The sequence below is a fragment of the Ochotona curzoniae genome, unplaced genomic scaffold (assembly GCF_017591425.1).
Source record: "Ochotona curzoniae isolate NIBS_2020 unplaced genomic scaffold, NIBS_Ocur_1.0 contig_2599, whole genome shotgun sequence".
Lineage (NCBI taxonomy): Eukaryota > Metazoa > Chordata > Mammalia > Lagomorpha > Ochotonidae > Ochotona > Ochotona curzoniae.
The window spans coordinates 11,597,008-11,621,736 of record NW_024465520.1 but is presented as its reverse complement, the minus strand read 5'-3'; the positions used below and the strand labels follow the sequence as shown (position 1 = coordinate 11,621,736).

The 24,729-nt window shown below is 44.5% G+C and overlaps 1 protein-coding gene and 1 long non-coding RNA gene across 7 annotated transcripts in view; one reads left to right on the top strand and one right to left on the bottom strand.

Annotated features, from left to right (window-relative positions):
• Positions 1-24,729, bottom strand: part of KCNAB1 (potassium voltage-gated channel subfamily A member regulatory beta subunit 1) — a 370,144-nt gene that overhangs the window by 24,260 nt on the left and 321,155 nt on the right. Inside the window, exons 7-8 of one of the 6 annotated variants that reach the window (XM_040974848.1) lie at positions 21,738-21,756; positions 15,771-15,790 (exon numbers count right to left, since the gene is read on the bottom strand). The exons of the other annotated variants lie outside the window; for them this stretch is intronic. Of the exons in view, the coding sequence (XP_040830782.1) occupies positions 15,771-15,790; positions 21,738-21,756 (39 nt within the window). The remainder of the gene's footprint in view (positions 1-15,770; positions 15,791-21,737; positions 21,757-24,729) is intronic. 6 annotated transcript variants of the gene reach the window in all.
• LOC121152675 lies at positions 1,326-3,787 on the top strand. Its single transcript, XR_005883295.1, has 3 exons — positions 1,326-1,453; positions 2,752-2,864; positions 3,233-3,787. It is a non-coding gene; the product is annotated as an uncharacterized LOC121152675 (long non-coding RNA).

Below are 24,729 nucleotides of genomic sequence, written 5' to 3'. Positions count from 1 at the left end.
ATGAATCAACAACAATCTGTTTAGTGCAAAGATAAACATATTAAATGCTGAACAAACAGCTGAAGCCACAGTGGCTCACAGCCCACAATGACACACCCTGTCCTTGACCACTTGAAAATGAATTTTGTTCTAAGACACCCGTGTCATTGATTTCACCAGGGCCTGCTGATGGTTCCACCCAGTTTGCTCATCAGCCTCTTTCAGCCTGACATCACACTTCCTAAATGGGAAAACAAATCCCTTCCCCAGAAGGGTGGAGTTCTGCTACTCTTTTTGGCAGAGTCGGATGGGAAGGAAGCAGAACTAAAGAGCATGAGGCGCTTCAGTTTGACCGAGTGAACATTCTCAGACAAATTTGGATTTTTAAAAGAGCAGGTTAATCAGACACCCAGGACGCCAGCTTGGCTGCCACTTCCCACCGGTCGCAGGCCTGTGGTTGTTGAGTAGGCTGAGTGTTTTGCAGAGAAAGTTCTTGCCCTTGTCTCAAGGGGTAGCTGGGCTAAGTGCGTTCTTTCATTTTGATGAGCGAGCCCTAATTGACGGGGTACACGCTTTGCTTGTATGGCTTGTGTCAGCTAATTTAAGTTGCTAATTCTTTGTGTGGATCACAGGCATGCTTCCATTCACATTGTCCAACACAGACAGAATCTGATTTATAAACAAAATATTTTTCTTTGTTGGTGAGAGAGTCCCAAGTATCAGATTATAACTAGAACTATGACAATTCATTCTCCATTTCTAAAACACATCCGGGGGCCTGAATGGTGGCATAGAGTGAGCTGTGACCTGCAAGGCTGTCGTTTCCATATGGGCACTGATTTAATCCCAGCTGTTCCGTTTCATATCCAGCACCCTGTTAATGCGCCTTAGAGATCAGCAGGGCATGGCCCGAGTGCCTGCACTGCTGCCACCTGTTAAGGAGACCCCAGCAGAGTTCCATGTGCATGGCTTCAGCCTGGCTTGGTCCAAGGTGTTATAGCCATCTGAGAAGTGATGGCTTTCAAATAAATAAATCATAGAAAAAGAAAAACCCCAAATCTGATAAAGAAATGAGAAGATTTCCTTCTCTTTTATTGTGCAAATGGAGATGAGTGCCGAGGTAGACGTTTCATTTGTGGAAACTGAAAACCATTTATCTGAACCTCTGCTTCCACAGTGCCAGCCAGCCAGCAGTGTTCACGAGAGGCGTGCCGCAGCTGCGACGGTGGATCCGGCTTAGTGCTGAAGCTGAAGGGCTTCCCAGAAAACAGCCTGAGCCTCGCCTCTGCAAGCAGAGCAGGTGTGGCCACGTGCCCTCCACACGGCCAGTCTTCCTGCATCTGTTCACTGAGTCAGCACATGTGTTAAAAACTAACATTTTCCTAGTCACTGTCAGCTGCTGGGCTCATCTGTGTCACAGACATCCAAGTTCCTGGAGCTTAGAGCTGAGTGGCCAAGATGGAGAAGTAACCAAGTAAGTCACCACAAAATGTGAAGGGTTAAGGTGAGCACTGGATGGGAAATGAAAGGGAGGACCTGTCAGAGCAAGGAAGGTGTCATGTAGCAGCAGGTTTAAGCAAGGAAAATGCAAAGGAGCCAGCCATGTGACGGACAGGAGGAACGCTTCAAGGACAGATGGAATGGCATGCATTAGGGCCTGAGACGCCTCACAGCTGAGCAAGTTCAGTAACCAAGTAAGCCATGGGCAGCGACCTGGTAAGGAAGGAAGCAGGAAATGAGATGAGGTTGGCAGAGGGCAAGCCAGATGACTTGTCTGTTCAGAGTTCAGTGTCCTGTGGGGGACCAAAGGGAAAGGTCAGGCAGACGCTGAGTGAGCTGGGCCTGGAGTGGTGGATTTTTCAGTTGATGTGTTCACTGATTGCAATCAAATTCTTGGAAGTTGATGAAAACTGCCCAGGGAAAGTCTGCCTCCATGAAGTGGTAATTGCCACAGCAGAAGACAGAAAGACCCTGGACAGGGTGCTGTGTCATCAGCATCCAGAAGGACAGTAGGGCACCCAAGGCAGGTGGAGGGACGTTCCAGAGCAGAGGTGTGAGTACTGTGGACCACAGGAAATATTGCAGTCAGAAGGGTGTACAAGGAAGCAGGGGACTATGGCTCTAAGTGGCCGTAAGAGCCTGTGCCAAGGCCAGGCTGGGCAATGAAAGCAAGCTTCATTCCCCCAGCCGATTCACCAGCACCCGGGAAGACAGCCCTTTGAACAATTTTGTGAGTGAATGGAGAAGAGAAATAGGGCCTGACAGAAAGGTATCCATGTGAAAGGAACTTTTATTTTGAAGAGGAGAGGTGGAAAGGCAAGCCTTATACCATTGAGAATGATCTAGAAAAGACGGAGTTTTATGGAATAGAGGTTGGGAGGGAAGGGAAAGGCTGAGTGAGATGCAAGAGGTGTTCTTGGAGGAGGGAGCAGCATGGAATTGTGGGAGACGTGGGAGAATGGAGAGGCTGGGGCTGGAGATTTATGTTGTGACAAATCAAAATTAATAATGTATGTTGAATTAGTTCATTTTGTTATTAATATCAGAGAGAAATTTCCCCAATTTGTTCAGCCAACAAGAGAACGTCGTGATGAATGAAGTGGGTTTTCGACATGATGCTGGTAGGTGAGGGCACTAGAGGGCAGCATTGTAGAAAGAAAAGATCTGCAGCGTCACCTCTGTGTCCAGGAAACACTCTAGTAACATCCTAGCCAGAACACCGGGTGGGGCCGACTTAGCCCTTCTGTCCAGTCTCCTTTCATGCTTTTCCAGAAGACCCGGCTTCTGTGGTTTTAGCCCTCGACTGCATGTTCTGACAGCCGCAGGATTTTGCAAACTGCACATCCAGACTCCACTGAATTTCTAGTCTACTGGGATCTCGGCAGGTGAGACCCTGGTGTTAGTATTTTAAAAATTCATTGCAAATGGTTCTAGTGTGCAGCCAGGGTTTTGAGCCACTGTACTGGTCCACATTTCTGGTTGCAAAGTGCAGCTTCTGCCGCAGCAGCAGCTTTCAACACTTACCTGATATATTATTTTTTACAAATGCTAAGAACCCTCCTAGGTTAAGGCTCATTGTGTATGAAAAACTTCCAGTCACACACCCGCACGTGCATGATTTGCAAAACCATGGCCAAAATGAGTCTTGACAACATGGCATCCAGAGGCGGCTCAGATATCGTTTCCCCATCTTGTTGAGCAGCAAGCACACCCAAGTCCACCCTTGTTCTTTACGTCTACTCTCCATCCCCAGGTTAGCATGGTCCTCTATGGAGAGAATGTGTTTTCAGGGATCAGTGTCAACTCTGGCATTTCTGCGGGCCCACCTTGGCACAAGCGAGTACACCTAGCTTGAGGATGCACATTTCTGAATGGCGGGGAAACCCACCTGGGCGCTATTTCAGTCGAGGGCTGCCATGCCCACTGTCTGCCTGTGGAGCTCCGTGTGGAGTCTGCAAGAGAGTTAAAGCTCAGAGGTTGGAGGGCTGCCGTGGGTGAGGGGGAGCAGCCTGCACTAGAGCCTGCGTGGTGGATTGCGCTGGACCCCAAATAGTGAGCTCCTTGACCTTGTCAACAGGTGCAAGTCTGCATTGCTCGACACTCTGTATTATGATTCTGAACTTGGACATTGACTGGTCATAGGAGTCTCTGGCTCTGGAATTTATATAAGCAACTTAAGGACAGTGGGCTTTGAATTTTCAGTTTGAGGATGCTCAATCTATGTCCCTATCTCCCACTCCTGTGTTTCTGCCCTCCCTCACCTCATTCCAAACTGAATAAAAGTCTGAATAAAAGAATAGCTCCTTGGCCTTGTTGTGGCTTCCCTGGTACAGTCAGACACAGGCTCATCTGTGTCCTCAGCTTAGTCTTTGCCAGGTCTCGGAAAGAGGTTCTTGGTGTTTCTCGCTGTTGATATGATTTCTTCCTCCACCAGGCATCTATGCTTCAGTCCCAACGAGAGTGACCTGTTCATCTCACATGTGGATGAGAATAGTCAAGTGGCTTGCTCAAGGCAGTGACGTAGTTTCCAGTGCGTTAGCCTCGTTTCCCTGTAATTCTCTTATCACCAAGTCCAGCATTTCCACCTTGCCACCCAGACCCACTACTGCCTTTTGACATTCTCCAAGAAGTAATTATGTAAAATATGACAGCAGCATCTAGGTGAATGGATACTCTAAGGTGGACTGTGTCAGCCGATGGACGTTGAAAGCATTCCCTCCTCTTTGAATCGGCGAAATCAACAGCATTTGAGAACTATCACAACCACCTGGGCAGAACCCTCAGAGTGTGCACCACATCAGGACCCTGGGTCCATATTGGGTGGCCATTCCCCATCCCTGGGTGATGGGCTGGTTGGGATGCTGGGTGTGGCTTCTCCCTTGGTATCTCCTCTCTGTCCAGGCACAGGAAAAAGAAATGGAAAACTTGGGAACCATTATCACACCAACCTTTCCCTGACCCTTGATTTTTCCCACGCTGACACCCTGAACAGTCATGCAAACATCATCTAAAATAAAAATTGAAAAAAAATTTAAACTGGCAAAATCATGTTGAATTAAACCCTTCTTATACACTGAAAATAATTATAACAGAAGACCTCAAAATCTAGTCAACCACATATAGAAAGCTATGATAAATATTATGCATTCCCTTCATTTACCTCATTTAAAATTCTGTAGGGTCTTGTGTCATAGCTTAATAGAGTAAGTCTCTGCTTGTGGTGTCAGCATCCCAAAAGGACACCGGATCATGTACAGGTTGTTTCACATTCCATCCAGCTCCCTGCTTGTGGCCTGGCAAGGCAGTGGAGGATGGCACAGGGCCCTGGGACTTTGCACCTGCGTGGGAGACCCAGAAGAGGACCTTAGCTGCTGACTTGAAACTGCCCCTGCTCTGGTCATTGTGGCCATTTCGGGAGTTCACCAGCAGATGGAAGATCTATTTCTTTGCCTCTCCTTCTCACTCTGTAAAATATGCCTTTCAAATAAAAATTTTTAAAAATCTTAAAAAACTGTCTAAAGGTGGTATTTTTAAGAATCACTAACTTTCTGTTTTGTGATTCTCTTCAGGTTTGAGCTCTTCTTCCTGAGAAATACCACAAATGATGTATCAGTGTGTGTGTGTGTGTGTGTGTATCAGTATGTGTGTGTGTATCAGTATGTGTGTGTGTGTGTATCAGTATGTGTGTGTGTGTGTATCAGTGTGTATGTTTTCATGGACTGAATGGTCAGTAACTCAGTTGAAGGTCTTTAAATTTTCAAACAGATTTGTCAGCTCTTGTCACTGAACATGGCGCTCCTCTTCAGGGCTGGTTGTCCAGCAGGTCACTGAGGACTAGTTGCATCTTTGACTCTGTTCTACTATCTGAAGCCTCGCCTCCCCGGTGCCTTGGTGCAGCCGTCGCTGGCATCGGAGGTTGTATGCTTCCTTGTATGTGTTCAGCAGTATCCTCTTTGGACCAATCTGAACAAGACTCCCCAGATTCACTCTGATGGGGTTGTTTCAGTCACATGGACCAATAACTGACCAAAGAAAAACTAAGTGGGCTGATTGGCTTACAACTCTATCCTGGATCCAGCAAGGCAAGGACGGACAAGGAGAGGGAGGCAGTCTTCTTCCAGTTGGCAGCATGCTGGAAGAAGATCTGGGCGCCTGATAAAGTAAGCTGCTTTATGGGCAAACACCTGATTATTTTCGTTGTGGTTGGGGCACACAGAAATATGGTAGTGGAAACTGACTCCATTGAGTTTTATGCTGGGCTCTATGCTGAGAGCTTTCCTAACATTACTGCATGGATGTTTAGCTACAGTCCTGTGAAGTGGTATTATTATATTCCCATTTTATACTTATAGAAACAAGATCTGAAGAGATAGAAAAATAAAATCAGCTTTAAATTTTCTGCAAAATTAACTGTACTGCTCACTTCCACGGTCAACAAAATGAAGCATAGAAATCTTTTCCCTTTTTATTCATCTACATTTGTCTTATTAAAATATTTATTTATTTATTTAGATGATTTTTACATGGTTAATTAGGATGTAAGGGTCAAGGGCTACAGGAAGGTGTGTGAAACCATTATTACCACATTCTCTTTTTTTCTCCTTTCTGTATATGGGGAAGGTACTGACATTCAGTCAGATACTGGGATCTAGCCCTGCTAGACAGGCCCCCAGCCCTAGCTTTCGAGTGGACAGGCATGTGGTCATCAGCAATGTTACATTCTAACAAGTCCGGATTCCCATGTGGGCTGGTGCATGAGTCTGACTATACAGATCTTCCAGTCTCTCCCAGTGCCCTGGCAAGTACCACTGCCCTGTCATTGGGAGTCCCTCAGGATTCATTCCTCACCTACATGTATAGTGGCCTTTAGCATGGATGCCCCTAGGTAGTAATTCCACACCCCTAAGACCCCAAAGCTCATCGCCAGGTAGCCAGCGGGTGTAGCACAGTTCCACTGTTGCTCTGGCTGCCCACAAGCCCAGGATTCGCCCACGGCTTGGTAGCAGTGGATGGGAGTTAAGACCTCCCGCAAAAAGCCTGTCCTGGCACGGATTTTCCCAGCCACAGCCATGTGTCTGTGAGATTCAGACACCTGTGCCTCTGAGCGGACTTATGTGGACTCTGCACACCATCATGGCAGCAGGAGGTGCAGCCATGGTCCTGAGCATGCCCAGAGTTGTCCGAGATCCACCTGCAGCATGATCACTGTGGATGGAGGAAATTCTTGGACTTCAATCCCCAACAGGAAGCCTGTCCCGGCACGCATTCTCCCAGCCATGTGGCTGTGGCTGGGAGATTCAAACACCTGCACCTCTGAGCAGACTTACCTGGACTCCCTACATCTGTCTTTTATGCCGACACTTTCAATACTGCTTTTAAAGCACAAAGATGGCCAACAATATTCATGTCAACTCAAGAAATAAGACCTTGGGCACGTTAAAAGGAAATGTCCTAGACAAAACACTCACTAAAGAATAGTTCCCCAAATGTTCTCTGAGCTACTATAAAATAAGCTTGACGAAATCCTGCCAGTTCTGCATGGCATCTTAGTATTTCTGTATCTGTTATCAGTAGGACAGTTATTCTTAGAATTGGGTGCAACTGTTATTGTACTACAGATATCAGACAAGTCTAGATTTCTGATTTTTAAAATTGTGTGAATGTCAAGCTCATTGGTCAGATGGAATTGGATATTAACACATTGTTGCTTAATCTGTCTTCCTGCCTGAAGCTTTTATGTAGACACATATCTACCTTTGGACTTCTTAGAACTAGCCTTTCACTTTGTTCTAAAAAGGAATTCTGTCTCCTGGATGCAACAGTAAAGCAAGCAACCTGGCAGAGAATGGGTAAGAGTATAGAATGTTTTTGCCCTAATGAGATTTTGTTTTGGCAAATCTAGCTTCCTGCTCAAACAGGAAGTGATCCTCACTGCTCCCTCAGGAGTGCAGAGTGGGCTTTGCTTTCTGCTGCTGCTGCCAAGGCCTGGAAGGAGGTGCTGCCTTCGAATACATGACATTAAAACTTCTATTCCTGCAGCCAACGGAGCACACTGGTGGCCTCGTGACCAAAAAATACCTCTTTGGGGTCAGCAGTGTGGCCCAGCAGATTAGGCTACTATGAACTATGATGCTGGCATCTCCCATTGGAACACCAGTTTGAGTCCTACCTGCTCTACTTCTAATCCGGCCATTTGCTAATGCAGAATGATGGCCCAAGTGCTTTGGCTGCTTACATCCACATGGGAGACCCAGATGGAATTTCTGGCTCCTACCTGTGGCCTAACCCAGACCCAGCCATTCCAACCATTTGGAGAAGGACCAGAAGTTGGAAGATTCTCTCTCCCCCTCTCTTTGTTCTTTCTTCCTCTGTCGCTCTGCCTTTCAAACGAATAACTAAATGTTTTACAACAATCTTTTAAATTTGACATAATGAAGTGTGATGATATTGTCTTTCCAGTGGTGCATAACCTGGTAAAGAGGAGCTACCCAGCCGCCAGCATGCTCTGTCTGTGAAAATGGAGCAGCTGTCTGTGCAGGAGCCATTGTAGAGGGACTATCCTGCTTCCCCAGGCTGCCCAGGGCTCTCTTCTTTCCCTTTACCTATTTCACTGTTCCACAGCTGTCTGCTCTGTCTGGAGTCTTCAGCCTGCTCCTTTGGTGCTTTCCTTTCCGTTTCTGAGGTTATTCCTGATCCCCATGCAGAAAGGGCCATGCCATTTCCCTTGTTTTCTCCATTAGGCTCTTCTGCTAAGGAAAAGATGGCATTTCTCTGACACAGGCATGTAAAGTGGTCACAAAACAAATAATACACCTCTGTCTTTATTATGAAAATGCATGCAAGCTGTCCCTTCTGTACGGCAAATACAGCATTTGCTGTAAAACTGCAGTGATGGTTTTCTTTACAGACACAGCGGGAGGCTGGCTCATGCTTGCTGTCTAGCTGGTCTATCTCGGCACCATCACCTTTTCCACACACAGACTCCCTCCTTGCCGTGTGCTTTGGAGGAGCCACGCCTGGCCATGAGGCCAAAGGCAACGGGAAGCGGTCAGAGTATGAGCAAAGCTGTGGTCCTCTTTCCTTCTAACTGGGCACAGAACTCAGGCCCAAACCTTCTGTGTGTCTTCAAACCACATGTCGTGATGCTTATATTAGTACTAAGGCCTTTATCCCTTCTGAGATAATAAAAAAAATAGTTGACACTTATATGGCATCTAGAATATGTCTAGCAATATGCTAAGCACTTACGGGTTTATTATTGGTATTCTTGTTCTGTGCATAAGGAAACTGAAGTATAATGAAGGTGAATAAATTAACTCAAGTTTACCCTGACAGTAAATGATGGGGCTGGGATGTGAAGGGTGGAAGATAGGCTCTAGTTTACTCCTGGCCACAGAGAGCTCTTCAGATGTTAGAAATGGGCAGACCTGCATGTAACCAGCAGAGCGGAGAGGGAAGCCCTGATAGAGAGCCCTAGGTTATATTAAAGGAACAAAATGCTAACTGTGCAACTCCTTTGTGAACAAAGAAGAACCATATCTGCTTCCAGAATTCACCCACTTCATACAGGCACTGCCCTGTCTGTGTGACCACAAGGCACTGCACCATGACACAGTTTCTCTTCCCTAGTTGGCCTTCATTGCTCTGCAGCTTTTACACATGACCCTCTTTCAACATAGAAAGGATGCAGGACAAAGACCGATGGAGAAAGAGGTCATTGATTTCCAAGTTGCCCTTCACCGTGGACTACCAATTACAATATAGGAAGGGAAAAGGCGGTGCTAAGCAGGTGAGAAGGGGCAGGGTGCTTATTCCAGGTAAGAGGACCACAGTGCCTTGCTGGAGAAATTCCAGTCAAAAAAAGAAAGAATTAACTGAGAGCAGAGCTCTTCCAGATTTTTATTATGCATTCCAACCAGTCCAGAAAAAGAAGGAAAGAGGAAAATTCTAACAGTGCGGAAGGACACACAAGACGTATGGAAGATGTTCCAAGTGGCCATGCTGGGCATAACTGCAGCAACGAAACAATGACTGCATGGATTGTGAATCACAGAATAAATCAGGATCCTGGAGCTCCTGTCGATATAAATATTAGAATCTATTAAATAAGTCATGACAAGTTAAAGCCCTTCCCTCAGTAGAATACAAAACAAAACGTGTAGAAAGTATGATGGAAATAGAAAATCAACAATATTTGTTTCAGGCAAGAATCATAATGAAAGCCAAAGTTAAGCAGGTGGGGACTTGTGATAGCAAACAGGATATTTGCTTAGTTCCTAAGTACTTCCTTCCAGTGTTAAGCATTACTAAAGGAAAGGCAGTAACTTGACGGTGAGAAACCTTGTAAGGATCATCTTAGAAGCAAGAATTCGAGGTCAATGTCATCAGCACTGAACAACAGAAAATCTACAGGCCTGGGGTGACGCACTGCAGGGTCATTCCTGTCGCTCTGCCGACAGAATGGCTAATCTGGATTTAATCTCAAAGAAATACCTGGAAAATCCTACCTGAGGGACATTCTACAAAATAACTGACCAATATCTCTAATGTCATGAAAGACAGAGTCTGAGAAACTTACCCAACTTAAAGGAAAGGAAAGACCCAATTGCAACGTGAGAGCCAGGCCAGGAAAGCGTGTTCATGGGACAGCGGGAAGCACATGAATAAAATCTCTATATTGGTATTGCTGTGTTAATTTCCAGATTTTGGTAACTGCACAATGGTCGTAGATGTTAACATTTGAGGGAATTCCAATGACAATTCTTTTCTACTGCTTTTGCTACTCTTTAAGTCTGAAATTATGAGTGGAAAATTAAAAGTCACAATAAACAGGTGCTTTACAAGGGGCGATATAAAGGACTGGCGTTGTGGTACAGTGAGTTCAGTAGCCACTTGTGGCATCAGCATCCTATAATTGAAGGTTGATTTGAGTTCTGGTTGCTCCACTTACAATCCAGCCAACAGCAAAAAATGATCCGAGTGCTTGGATCCCTGCTTCCCACTTGGGACACCTGGGTGGAGTTGTGGCTCTTGGCCTACTCTAGTGCCTGTGGCCTTTGGGGAGAGTGAACCAGCTGATGGAAGATCTCTCCATCTGTCTTTATTTCTCTATCTCCCTCATCTCTCACTCTTTTGCTTTCTATTGCTATACCTTCCAAATGAATGAATCTATACATCATATATATATATCACATATATGTGATGCTATAAGATAAAATATATAATCCTTTGATGCCTTCAGAAGGAATGAGTCTGACTCTGCCCAGCTTGTTTCACAAGTGGCAGGGGGTTCTGGCACTGGTATATTTCTTGGGGATTGGTTGATTTCTGATCTTGGAACCTGGCTGGGTAAACTAGCATTGGTTGTGAATTTCTGAACCCCAAGGACTGGCCCTGGCATTGCTTCTGTGTTACAACTGTGGTCAAAATGGTAGTCATGGAGCTGGTCCTTCGGTGGTCACGGAGCTGGTCCGTCGGTGGTCATGGAGCTGGTCCTTTGGTGGTCATGGAGCTGGTCCTTCGGTGGTCATGGAGCTGGTCCTTCACTGGTCACGGAGCTGGTCCTTTGGTGGTCATGGAGCTGGTCCTTCACTGGTCACGGAGCTGGTCCTTCGGTGGTCATGGAGCTGGTCCTTTGGTGGTCATGGAGCTGGTCCTTCGGTGGTCATGGAGCTGGTCCTTCGGTGGTCATGGAGCTGGTCCTTCGGTGGACACGGAGCTGGTCCTTTGGTGGTCATGGAGCTGGTCCTTTGGTGGTCATGGAGCTGGTCCTTCGGTGGTCATGGAGCTGGTCCTTCGGTGGTCACGGAGCTGGTCCTTCGGTGGTCACGGAGCTGGTCCTTCGGTGGACACGGAGATGGTCCTTTGGTGGTCACGGAACTGGTCCCTCGGTGGTCACGGAGCTGGTCCTTCGGTGGTCACGGAGCTGGTCCTTCGGTGGTCATGGAGCTGGTCCTTCGGTGGACACGGAGCTGGTCCTTCAGTGGACACGGAGCTGGTCCTTCGGTGGACACGGAGCTGGTCCTTCAGTGGACACGGGGCTGGTCCTTCGGTGGTCACGGAGCTCGTCTTTCAAGAGTATGAGCCTGTGCTTCACAGCAGCTAATTGAAAGCAGCAGCTAAGTGTTCAGGCAAAATCGTTTCAGTCATTTCGTCCCTTCTAGGACTTGGTATGGTCTTGCGTTTGTCACAGGTGAGAACAAAAAGACATCAGATTTACTTTTATTCTCAATTCTTGAAATGGGGTGTATCCAATCCAGTCGTAGTCAGAGGTATGATAGATATTAGGACCCACTGACATATCCTTTTATATGATCCTGAGGCTAGCAGTCAGATGGTCTGGAATCTAGATCAAGTTTCTCCAATAGTCATCAATGGGACCTTGAACGAGTGGCTTAGATTTTTGAGTTTGTGTGTTGATATTTTGAAGGAAGTTGTTCTAAGCCAATTTATCCATATTAGTGTCCAGACTTACACAGCTTCCTGGATACTGTGCAAAGCTTAGTGTTCTTTATCTGGCTCTCTTTTTCTTACCTCCTAATTTTATCACCTAATTTCTTTTTTTTAAATGAATAACCTCTTCTTTTAAATTCGAAAGTCAGATATACAAAGAGGAGAAGACAGACAGAAAAAAAACCTTCTATTCAGTGATTCACTCCCCAGGTGGCCACAATGGCTGGAGCTGCACCGATCTGCTGTCAGGAGCCTGGAGCCTCTTCTGGGTCTCCCATACGGGTGCAGGGTCCTAATGCTTTGGGCCATCCTCAACTGCTTTCCCAGGCCACAAGCAGGGAGCTGGATGGGAAGAAGATCCGGCAGGATATGAACTGGTACCAATATGGGATCCTGGCGCATGCAAGGCAGGGACTTTAGCTGCTAGGCTACCATGCCGGACCCAATCACCTAATTTTCAAAGGAGAATATGATACAGCTGGCAGGTATAAGTAGGTATTCCTTATTTATAGAGTACTGGATCCTATAAGAGGAGCAAGAAATAGAAGGTCTCTGAAGTCAGATAAAGGCAATTTAAGAAAATTACAAGCCATTTTGTTTACGGATGTTGGAGCAACATTGAGCATTGATTTACGAGATCCGGCAGTCGTGCAAATACATCATGAGCAAGTGAAGTTTATTTCAGGAACAGCAATGTGACTCATCATGTTTTCATTTTTATGACTAAGAACTTGGTGTCCACGGCTGAGAGAAATAGTTTAAAAGGATTACCTTTCCTTTCTCCTATCAGTTTCCATTTTCCTTTGGGTAACAATTGCTTTGTTTACTTGGAGCAACACTAAGTCTTCCCATATTTTGTGCAAAACATCTCTCAGTGTAGCTTTCCACATGGTCACGCCTGTAGGAAACACGCGTCTCTGTCTGTTGGCAGTGTGCTCTCTGCAGTTCTGGCCTCTGCTGCAGCCTCCTTGACTGCTCTCGGCTCGTTGCGCAGGAACTGGCCTGGCACCTGCCATTCCAACATCTGGGAAATTCTCCTTTTACTTCGTGAGTGAGATCCCCCGGCTTCCTCTCTGTAGCTTTAGTCTCACATCTTGACAGAGCACATTTTCCAGTGGCTTCTGAGAAACTATATTTGTGAGCTAACAGGGTCAAAATGGCATTATTTCCTCACCCTTGGTGAGGAGGGATGGAGTGGTGATTTACTCTCAAGATGCCTGCAACAGGTGGGGCAGGGCTGAGGCCATAACTGGGAACTGGGGACTCAATCCAGGTCAGCTGAGTAACTAGGATGGAGACAGTGACCCCCCCGCCCCCGAACCCGGAGCACACACAGCCTTGTCACTTGCTTTCTTCATTGCCTTCCAATGTTCTAACTGAATTTCCGTTACTTTACTCTTTGCTTCTCATCTCCTTTGCTAGTTGGAATGCGTTCTGCAAGAGCAAGCAACTTTGTTTTGATTCCTGGTAGGTGCCAATAAGCACTCCAGAAGAACTCATTATCAGAGTCAGAATAACTGACGGAGCCTCAGTGTTTGTGCCCTGAGTGCCACCTGGTGACATTTTAGGTTTATTCAGGTGCTTTTACGTTTTGTTTTTTAGACAGTCTGCCGAATTTCATGTTCAGAAAAGGAGTAGGAGAAATGAATGAAACAAACAAAAATTGCAGTGGAGGAACTGTTTTTAGATTAAAAAGGATTAAACATCCATGACAAGTAAGACATATGGGATTCTTCATTATATCTTGAGCCACCTCTCTCTAAAAATTAGAAATATGTCTTATAAAGGAAAATTTCCTGTGGCTTGTGTACTATGTAATACTGGTGTGTAATGCCATGGCGTGTGAGTATGGATATCGTGCTACTGGAGTTTAGGAGACTATCTTTTCTTTGGGAATAGGAGAAAGTTTTTTTTTTTAAGGTTATTTATTTTTATTGGAAAGTCAGATATGCAGAGAAGAGGAGAGACAGAGAGGAAGATCTTCTGCCAGTGATTCACTCCCTAAGTGACAGCAACAGCTGGAGCTGCACCGATCTAAAGCCATGAGCCCAAAGCTTCTTCCGGGTCTCCCACATGGATACAGGGTCTCAAGCCTTTGGGCCGTCCTTGACTGCTTTCCCAGGCCACAAGCAGGGAGCTGGATGGGAAGCGGGGCTGTTGGGATGCAAACCCGTGCCCATATGGGATCCTGGCACGTTCAAGGTGAGGATTTCAGCTGCTAGGCTACTGTGCTGGGCCCAGAGGCAAGTTTTTGTTAGGGAAATTTCATGAGAGTCAGGGGGGAGAGTGATAAAGTAAAGGCAAATTCAGCACAGTTTGGTATATGTAGATAAAGAGTAATGGATGTTTGTTCTTTCAACTTTTCATAGTTTTTAACTCCTCAAAATAAAAAGCTTGGAGGCAACCCAGAGATATCCCAAAAAGAAGGACAGAGAAGAAAAAAACAGCGACCCCATAGCCACTGGACCTCTGGTCTCTTCAGAGACTGACCCCTCGGCTGCTAGCCGCAAGGTGCATCCTCTCCACCAAGCGTTGCTGCCTCACTCACTGCTTTAAAAACACAGAAAACACGAGTTTGAAATCAGCTCTTGCCCCTGTCCTTCGGAAGTACAGAAACAGAAATTGCTGCCTCATTCTAAAATTTGATCTCGGCTGTGTCTTGGTGTTTGACTGGGGTTTTGATGATCACATCCTATAATGCTTGTATGGTCCTAAAAGTGTGCAGAATGTTTGTGGAAGGCACTGTGACTTAGAAAACATTTCCCCTTAGGTCACCTTATTTTACCTCCATAGCTATGTTGAAAATAGCCAAGAAATGTGATATTTTCTTCTTACTTGACAAACAAAACCTTGAGAAATGCAAAGTTGAACAGCACAGCTAAGTTCATACTCCCAAGAGCAGTCACCTCAGCCCCCAACACCAGAGCCCAAGTTTCTTCATCACACGTGTTAAGATACCCTGGAGCGGTTGAAAAAAAACGGTGCTTCTTGCTCCAATTTATACAGCTGTGACGACAGACTGGGTGGTATTTGCTTCTGCCTGCTGACTAATTTTAGAGCAGCAAGGACACGAGTGGCCAGAAACTGGTGCTACGCTGTGCCCTGGAGCCCACCTCCCGGCTGGCTCCAGCTCGCCTCCAGGCCCACACCTGCCACTGCAGATGGGTCGCAGCACATATAGACATGGAATCCCCCACGACTGAGTCAGCACGGAGCTCAAGCCTATCACCACCTCGTGCTCTGTCTGAGACACGGCAGTTGACCCAGACAGCAGGGGCTCACATGAGTCATGAAGCCACAGCTCAGCACACCAAGCAGCTTGGTGCTTTCCACCTGACAGCTGGACGGGGCGGAAGTACGCTCCGTCCTCTCACTCTGCTTTTTCCTTAACAGGAAACAACTGGGAAAAAAAAGAAGATGACATCCTTTCTGAGGTGGGAGGGGTTGGCACACGTCTGTAAGACGCAAATGAAGAAGCACATGGGACCTACCCTGTCTTTCCGTTTTGCATCTCACCGCTGCTACATACTGAATCTCTTCCTCTTTCACTGTGGGGTGAATATGGGAAGAGGAAAAAAAAAAAGATATTGTGTGTGTGTGTCTGTTTATTGGTATGCAGCAAACAACTCAACTGCAGTGTCGGAATATTCTTCGGATTCTCAAAGAAAGCACAAAATAAAGCAGCAGCTGACAGCAAATTGTTTTCTGGAACATAGTTCTCTTTAAAGCCAGCACTTATTTCCCTGTAGCCTTGGCAGTCTTCACTTCGTGTGCTATAGTGGCGGGAACTTTTCTAAGGCTCCATGTATCTGTCTTTGGAACCTAGCTGGAAAGAATATCCTATAACAAAAACTCTGCTCTTGATAGGTTGAGTATCGGCCTAATCCACACCCAGAGCTTTGTGGAGCTCTGTCGCTCTAGAATGCCCTAGAGAAGTCTTGCGGATGTGAGCTGGAGTGCAAACATCTAGCAGTGGTGAATTCCAGTGGATGCGCCTCCGCGGGGGCATTTGAGATTACTCAGTCTGCTTAAGGAAGTAGGAGAAGCAAAGGTGATAAATGAAAACTGGTGGAGAAGCAAGTGGCAAGTGAGGCATGGGCAGACTTTACACAGCGTGCCTGACAGAGAACAGGATGCGTCAGCTGTGAGTCATGGTAGCCACAAAGGATGAAATGTGTGTGCCGAACATGTAAAGAGAATGGAAAGATGCAATATATACATATGCTATTTTGAAATATGCTAAATATACTAAAAAGCAAATTGGAGACTTAAATGAGGTATTCAATCGAGCAACCAGTTGATGAGCTCCGTTCTGGTTTCGGAAACTCTTTGCCTGAGAAAGTCAGTCCTTAGCTTTCATAAGACTAAATGATTAACTACCTGGTGGCCAGGTGAGTCTGTCTCTGAGTCTTTCCAATAGAGCTAGTACGCTACTAACCTCGATACTATCTGCCCTTGCTCAAACCTCATTCTGGAGCCATGACAGGGAAGGCCAGTTCATCAGAGAGAATAGATCACATGAGCTCCGTGTGTCCCAAGGTTCAGGTGAGTGGTGGGGCCTTGTATTCTATCTATCCTAATTGTTGTAACCTCTCCTTTCTCCCTCACCATCTCAGGATTCCTTTGATTTGATCAGTCTTGTGATTTATACATCTTAATTTATTGTGTGCATTTGTATTTAAAACCTCTAAGACACGCTGCATCAGGCTAATTTCCCACATGAGAAATTTACAGGTGGACTGTGCATACAGAACAATAAAAAAAAGGACAGGCCTCACGTCCTAGGCAACACCCTAAGCATTTTATACATGTGATCTCAAATGAGCCTCATGATCACACAGAGTGGATGATGTCATCCGCATTTTACAGAAACTGAGCTGGAGGGAGTCTCAGCAACTCGCCTATGCTCATTCAGCTGGTAAAGAAAGGGGATGTGAGTTAGGATTTGTTCGACTGTAGAGTCATGGTTAGACTTCTTGGGAGGAGGCCACGTGTTCCCCTTCCTGCATTCTCAGGTCTTGAGTTTCCCTGTCCAACTTCCAGCCCTCGTAGCTTTCTGCTTCCATGTCAGGACTGATTTTTCTGCCGCACCTATCACTGAAAGCCACTGTGGTGCTCTGGCTGTGTGCTCTTTGCGTCCCCAGGAAGAACCCACTTTTTTTTTTTTTTTTTGCGAGAACTCTGTCTCTCCTAGGGCTTCCGACAGCACTTAGCACGGAGTTAGGTATTCAACAGATTGTGATGGGACAAATGAGTTAATTCCAATGTGGGGATTTTTCTAGAGAAGATTTTGGGAATAAAGTCACAGGCATTAGATAACCTTTCGTGCTGAATAGACTAACCTTGGAAAATTTATGACTAAAGCAATTTAAGGAACATGAAGAGTTTTATAACACATTTTTGAAAGGAAAAAATGGGTTCAAAAAATTTCCATTGTCAATCCCGTGGCTTAATTCCTGGTTGACCTTGCAGCTATGTAATTTTCATCACACGCCTACCTCTGGGCTTACTTTTTTCACAGTCAACTTCAGTTTGAAAGTATTCAAAGCAAAACTCCCGAAATGCACAATTTATACTTTCCAAGGTGTGAAGTAAGTGCTGTTTTGAATGACACATTGAAACTTCACAGAATGCGGTCTCCTTCTGTCCAGAAGTGATCCATTCCTTTGTGCTAGGCTTCCAGCTGTTGGCTGTGCAATAGTTGTCTGTTTTCACAGTGGCAGTCCTGGGGTTACTTCAGTTCACCCTTATCTTACTTGATGGTGGCGCCAAAGGTCAAGAGTAGTAATGGTGGCAATGTGAATACACCAAAGGAAAGCTGTAAACTATTTCATCAAAGTGAAAAGGTGCAAGTTCTTGAATTAATGAGAGAAAAACCATGTAGTGAGACAGTTGAGACCTATGGTAAGGATAAATTTGGGAAACTATACAGCAGGAAAGCGTGCAGGCTAGTTTTGCTGTAGCACCTCAGTTTATAAAAACACAGTGAGTGATCAATTATTAGTTAAGATGAAAAAGGTATTCAATTTGTGTGGGTGGAGTGTAGAGTGATAAGCAGGAGAGAGCAGGCTCAGTGTGATCCCACGTCCCAGGCATCCCCTGGGAATCTTAGAAGGCAGTCTGTGCAGATAAGGGAGGACCAGTGTGTTGTGTGTGATTCAAAACTTCAGACATCTCCCATTGTGGCCTTCAGGAAGCTATGTGAAGAAAGGGAATTTTATATATAAATTTATATATAAAAGTATACATTTCACATATAATTATGTATAATTTTTTCTGTGTCACCTCTGCTCTCAGGTGGGAGGCCTCAGTGGGAAGGGTTACCTGCTCTGGGTGCACAGTCTGAAAGGATGCCAAGCCAGGGTTGGCAGGTGCCCAGCTACTGCCCCTGTCCATGTTGTTCCAGGGAAGAGGTCCCAATAAAGTGGAACCAGAGAAGGAAAGAACTCTCAAGGAATCCAACCATCTCCATTCTCATTTCTTTTCATTCTTGAGTGAAATAAATTTCTGTTTTTGTAATACGTTTTGAAAAGGGTGAAATATTAACTTGAGTAGGTTGAAAGAATCAGTAAAAGTTTTGAGAAACTGTTCAAATGGGGGAAAGAAACCTGCTTTAGTTAAATTGGGACACTCCCCACCCTTCCAACAGGCCTGGTAGAGTTTGACTCATCTTCTTGGATATGAAAATCTTTTTGTCCAGACTAACTTCTTGAAAACTCAGCTGTCCCAGCTTTTTAAGCCAAGAGGTTGAGCTGATGGGATAGGCAGTAGAGGCCCTCAGTAGCACCCAGTCGGGGTTACACATGAAAGATGCTAACTAATTTTAACTAGATGCAGTAATCCTGGGGGACAACAATACTACTGAAGAATCAGCTGCCATTCACTTCTGCTCATTCAGGTGTCGTTAGTTTTCAGGAGAGGGGGTCTCTGGATGTGATTGTTGCTGCAGATGAGAAAGGGGATACAGGGGTGGCCCAGCAGTATTTGCAAACTACCCTGGGAATCTTACCACCACCTTGAAATGTGTTGAACTAAGTCAGGTGCCAGAATGCATGTAGATGTTAGGAAACCAAGGTAGGTTTTAAGTACAGAAAAATGAATTTAGATATATTTGCCTTTCACCCAAACACTTGTTCGTTCATTCATCCATGCAGTCCTCCATCCGACAGATACCTGTAGACACCTGACATGTGTCCTGGGCTCTCCTAGGTGAAGGTTACAGACTGGTGTGGTCAAACATAGAGGCCACTAGCCACATGTGGTTACTGAGCACTTTATATATGCTGGTCGAAATTAAGGCATACCCAAGAGACTTCAAGGATTTTATATGGAAAAAAGTAATTATTTTTGCGTTTATTACACATTGAGATGATAAGCTTTGAAATATTGGATCAAATAAAATACGGTATAATTAACCTCCCTTTTACTTTTTAAATGAGAACAGAGAAATAAATTACAGTTGTAGTTTGTATTATATTTCTACTGGACAGTGACATTAATTTCTTTTTGCTATTATATGTTTTAAGGGATAGGTTGAAGGCCAAAGATAAAGGCAAAAAGAACTAACAAATGATTTTTTTCCCTAGGTTTTAGTGACTAAATTTTTGTTTTGAAACTACTTTGGTCCATATTGTAGTGTTATTTCAAGTTTCTAATCGAGGCGTCGGAGGATGGCCCAGGAGTATAGAGTTCTGACATGAGAGAGGCAGATGGAGCTCTTGGTTCCTGGTTTTTCTGGTCCCGACCTGGTTGTCGTGATTCTTTGTGGATGGAAAGAAGATCCTTTTCTACCTATCTCTCTGTTACTCTGCCTTTTAAATAAATTAATTAATCTTAAAGAAATTTAAAAGTACTTCAGAAGTTAAATATACTGTCTCAGTATTCTGAAATTAATGAAATATAGAAAATCTTATGCTTTCCATTTTTGGAGTTTGTTGATTAATCTAAATTCTGGATTATTCATAGATTCCTGCTGGCATATGGCAACACTCAAAAGATGGTTTAGAAAGAAAGAAATACTGGCACAATGGCTTGATTGACTAATCCTCCACTTCCAAAGCACTGGGATCCCCATATGGGCGCCAGTTTGTGCCCCGGCTGCTCCACTTCCCATCCAGCTCCCTGCTTGTGGCCTGGGAAAGCAGGGGAGGACGCCCCAAAGGCCTGGGACATTGCACAAACATGAGAGACCCAGAGAAAGTTCCCTGGCTCCTGGCTTTAGATCAGTTTAGCTGAGGTCATTGTGGCTTCTTGGGGAGTGAGCCAGCAGATGGAGGATCTTTCTGTAACTTCCTTCTCTCTGTAAATCTGCCTTTCATATAAAAATAAATAAATTAAAAAAAATTCAGCTGAGAAGTTTCAAAACATGATACTCTCATCTCCTTAAGATGGTGATTAGATGGTAATTGTCTAGGGTAATTGTCTTTTTTTTTTTTTTAAGATTTATTTTATTTTCATTGGAAAAGCCATTAGCCAAGAGATTCTTCCGGGTGTTCCATGTGGGTGCAGAATCCCAGGGCCATCCTCTATTGCTTTCCCAGGCCACAAGAGAGGGCTGGTTGGGAAATGGAGCAGTTGGGTCATGAACTGGTGCCTATGTGGGATCCTGGTGCTTGCAAGGCAAGGGCTTAGGCCACTGAGCCATCACACCAGGCCCCCAAATAACTAAAGCTTTAAAAAAAGAAGAAAATAAATAAATAAATACAGAAAAGATTGATAAGATGGTATTGTGGGAATTAGGTAAAGCTAACTTTGTCCTTACCACTCTTTATTTGTAATTAAGACATCTGGAAAATTTTATGTCTGTACTAACATGTTAGCAGGAAAAACAAATAGTTTGAACTGAGATTATTGCAAAAATAATATTTAATAACTCAGAAACTTTATGAGATTAAGTTGTCTAAACAACAAACTTTAAGGAATTTTCAATTCTAAATGATTTTCAAATTAAAAATGAATTAGAACTCAACTCAATCTTAAAAGCCACTATGTCCACGAATAAGTGAATTTTTTCTTTCCTTTTTTCTAATGCTGTGTAAACTAGAAACTTGTGCCTTCAAGTGGCACAAGGTTTTCCATCTTGAATCATAACTGCTGTCGCGTTCATTCATCTCCTGCCTGGAGCAGCAGGAAGAGAGCAGATAGAAAAATATACCTGGGACTTGGGAACGAGAGGAGGGCAAAGTAGAAGCTCCCAGCTCAGTCTCTCCGTCACAGACATTCCCTGTTAACAAGTCCACGTGACTTGGGTTATTCTGCACGTTCTTTTGCCTGGTGGGCTCATGGAAGATATGAAATCCTCATGGGAGTGTATAAAAGTGAGGAAATTAAGAGTATGAGCTCCATAGAACACAAGAACTGTTAGTGACTTTATCGGGAATGATACAATGTCGTAAGAAAGAAGAAATGGGACGTGGGGCTGATTTTTCTCCAGGATTGGAAAACATGCCATGGTTGCCAGCGATTGTAGCAAGAGGCAGATGGCGTGACAGATGCTGTGAAAGAAAAATGACTTACTAGTTGGTGAACCTGAAAAAATAAGTAAGATGGATGAAGGAAAAAGTCCCCAAGTTCCTTCCGTTGCCAGGAACATCATCCCAGAGCTGTGACTGACCACCTGTATTCCACAGGGACTGCAAAAGAACTGTGTCGCTCCTGTCTCTTCTGATCACGTATTTGGAACTTACGGCTCTTCTCTTCAGATAACTTTATTTTCATCTATCGATTTTCTAAGAAAGAAGAAGGGAAGGTGACAGCTAATCGGGTAGCCAGTTTCAGTGCGAGATGAAGCAGGTGCTGCAGCTAACCCTGCTCTGGCTCCGTGGGCTGCTGCATGATATGTAGACACTGGATCAAACTTACATTGCTGTATTTAAAAAATGCTCCCAATGAGCATTAGCTCTTGGTACAAATCACATGCATGGATATGATATTTTAGTCAAACTGAAGTGGAGTTTGTTTAAAATGTGTCTCAGGGTTAGATGCCTGATGCAGGCCAAGGGTGACATTTACAAGGCTAATGTGCGAGGACTGTCCAGGGTCCCCAAGTTTTAAATTCTGCTCTACGTGGGAATCGGTGATGTGGAATAGCCAGAGCTGAGAGTCCAATATAGGAGGGTACTTCTAATGGTTCACGTTTATTTTCGGTACAAAATAATTGTGTAATCCATACATAGCTTTTTCATAGTACATGTTTTTTTCATGAACTTTAAAAAAAATGTGCCCATGTGTAGATTTCAGGTATGTAAATTTAACAATATGTGCTTGACACTAAATATTAGACAGGAATAGGTGTAACAGGCTGAAATAATCCTTGTGAGTCACTGAAACAAGAAAAATAAGTGGATAAGATTCACAGCTTTCCTGTTATTACAAAAAAGAAGGCGGATGGATGTGGTATGCTGTGATAATGGGATTGTCACTGTGTTTTGCACAGGTATCGAATAATTAAAGACTACAGAGTAACTAACTAATATAAGTTACTGTATGGTTGTAGGAGTCATTTCAGTTATGCAGAATATTTGTCTCACCTATTGTTTTTAGAAACACTGATTCCCCTGATAAGACAGAGCTCATTTACATGAACAACTTCCAGTCACACACCCGCACGTGCATGATTTGCAAAACCATGGCCAAAATGAGTCTTGACAACATGGCATCCAGAGGCGGCTCAGATATCGTTTCCCCATCTTGTTGAGCAGCAAGCACACCCAAGTCCTCCCTTGTTCGTTACGTCTACTCTCCATCCCCAGGTTAGCATGGTCCTCTATGGAGAGAATGTGTTTTCAGGGATCAGTGTCAACTCTGGCATTTCTGCGGGCCCACCTTGGCACAAGCGAGTACACCTAGCTTGAGGATGCACATTTCTGAATGGCGGGGAAACCCACCTGGGCGCTATTTCAGTCGAGGGCAGCCATGCCCACTGTCTGCCTGTGGAGCTTCGTGTGGAGTCTGCAGGAGAGTTAAAGCTCAGAGGTTGGAGGGCTGCTGTGGGTGAGGGGGAGCAGCCTGCACTAGAGCCTGCGTGATGGATTGTGCTGGACCCCAAATAGTGAGCTCCTTGACCTTGTCAACAGGTGCAAGTCTGCATTGCTCGACACTCTGTATTATGATTCTGAACTTGAATACTGACTCATGATAAAATAGCTTACTATTCAGCTATATTAAATTTTATATTAGAAACTTATATAAGAAACTCAGAAACATAAAGGTTTTTTGTGACTCTAGTTTAGGCTAGACAATGCTACAGTTACAAAGCTCATGCTACATTTAAGTATCAGAATGTTAAACTTGGAACCTGTATTGAGGGATTATACTATTGTGATAACATGGGGACAAATGGTGGAAGGAGAAAAAGGGAGGGGAAAAGCAGGCAGTGGGATGGACCCCCATGTCTATAAAACAGCATCGTGGGAAATAATAAAACATTTCATGAAGCATTGACTCATTGTTTAATTCTTTGAAACTCGTTTTTAATGATTTTAATCAGTTTTTATATAAGATACAATGCTATCTTGTCAGCATTACATAGTTTGGTTCCTAATTGAGGATTTTCTCCCTCTTTTCCAAATTGTGTTTTCTGTTTGAATGACTCCTACACTATAAATCCCCATATTTGACGGAGGAAAAGGGCTGAGGTGGTGAGTGGGAGAAGGAGCTCCCCAAATCCCAGCCGTGTGGCTGTCCTGTGCATGGCGTTATTGCAAAGGACACTGTGCCAAAGAAAACAGTCACTAGGCATTTTCAATGGAAAGCAGTTTCCATGTTTCACAGAGTTCACTAAGTGGCATTTTATTTGACCTTTGTTGACAAACTAGCTTCGGAGCTCCATTTTAGTGTGTCATTTACTGCTGTGTGACTTCATATTACTTGTGCAACAAATACTTTTTATGCGAATAAAAGGCTTAAGATTTGTTTTATCAAAAATATTCAATGTTTGTTTTGCTCAAAATATGCTTTTAAAGTATCTTCGATGGATAATTTCTGTCCTACTATAACTTTATAGTAAATTTCCAGTTCACCCAGAATTAAAAAAGTAGAAAACTAAGAGAAAATTAGTTATAAAAATGTATATATTTGACACATATCTGTGGTTGAGAAAGAGATCAGCAACAGAGAACTACGGCCTGCAGCTGCCCTGGGCGGGTGGGGCTCAATGCTGCTGCCATGTGACCTGGGGCCAGTGTGCCACTGCAAGACCAGATGATGAGCCAGCGATGAAGTTAGCAAGAGAAAAGAAACTATTTGGAAGAAATGAAGATGAAATCAAACACATCAAAACAGATGGGATGCAGCAAAAACAGTATGGAAAGGGTGACTGAACTTATCATTTGCATGATGGCTGCCTTACATCAGAGAGAACATATGGCACTTGTGCTTGTGGGATTGGCTTATTTCACTGAACATAATGGTGTCTAGTTGGGACCACCTAGTTGCAAATGGTAGCAATGTTTAAGTGCCTGAGTAATATTTCATGGAATGTATGTACCACAATTTCTTTAACCACTCCTCTTTGGACAGGCGTCTGGATCGGTCATGTCTTTGTCATTGTAGATTCACTTCTCCAGTTTCCGGTGGATTCCTGCTCCCACCTGGCTGCCGTGGGAGCTGTAGCTGCTACTGGATCTCTGGCTGCCACTGGAGCCTGGACAACTGTTCCTCAGCTGCTGGTGTGTTTTCTGTTCACTGCAACACTTCTCCATCATCACTGCTGCTTCCCTGTGTCAAGGAGGCCTCCAGGTACCTGCTTCCAACTGCCTGACCTCGATCTTCCCCTGGAATCTGCTCCTTGTGCTTCAC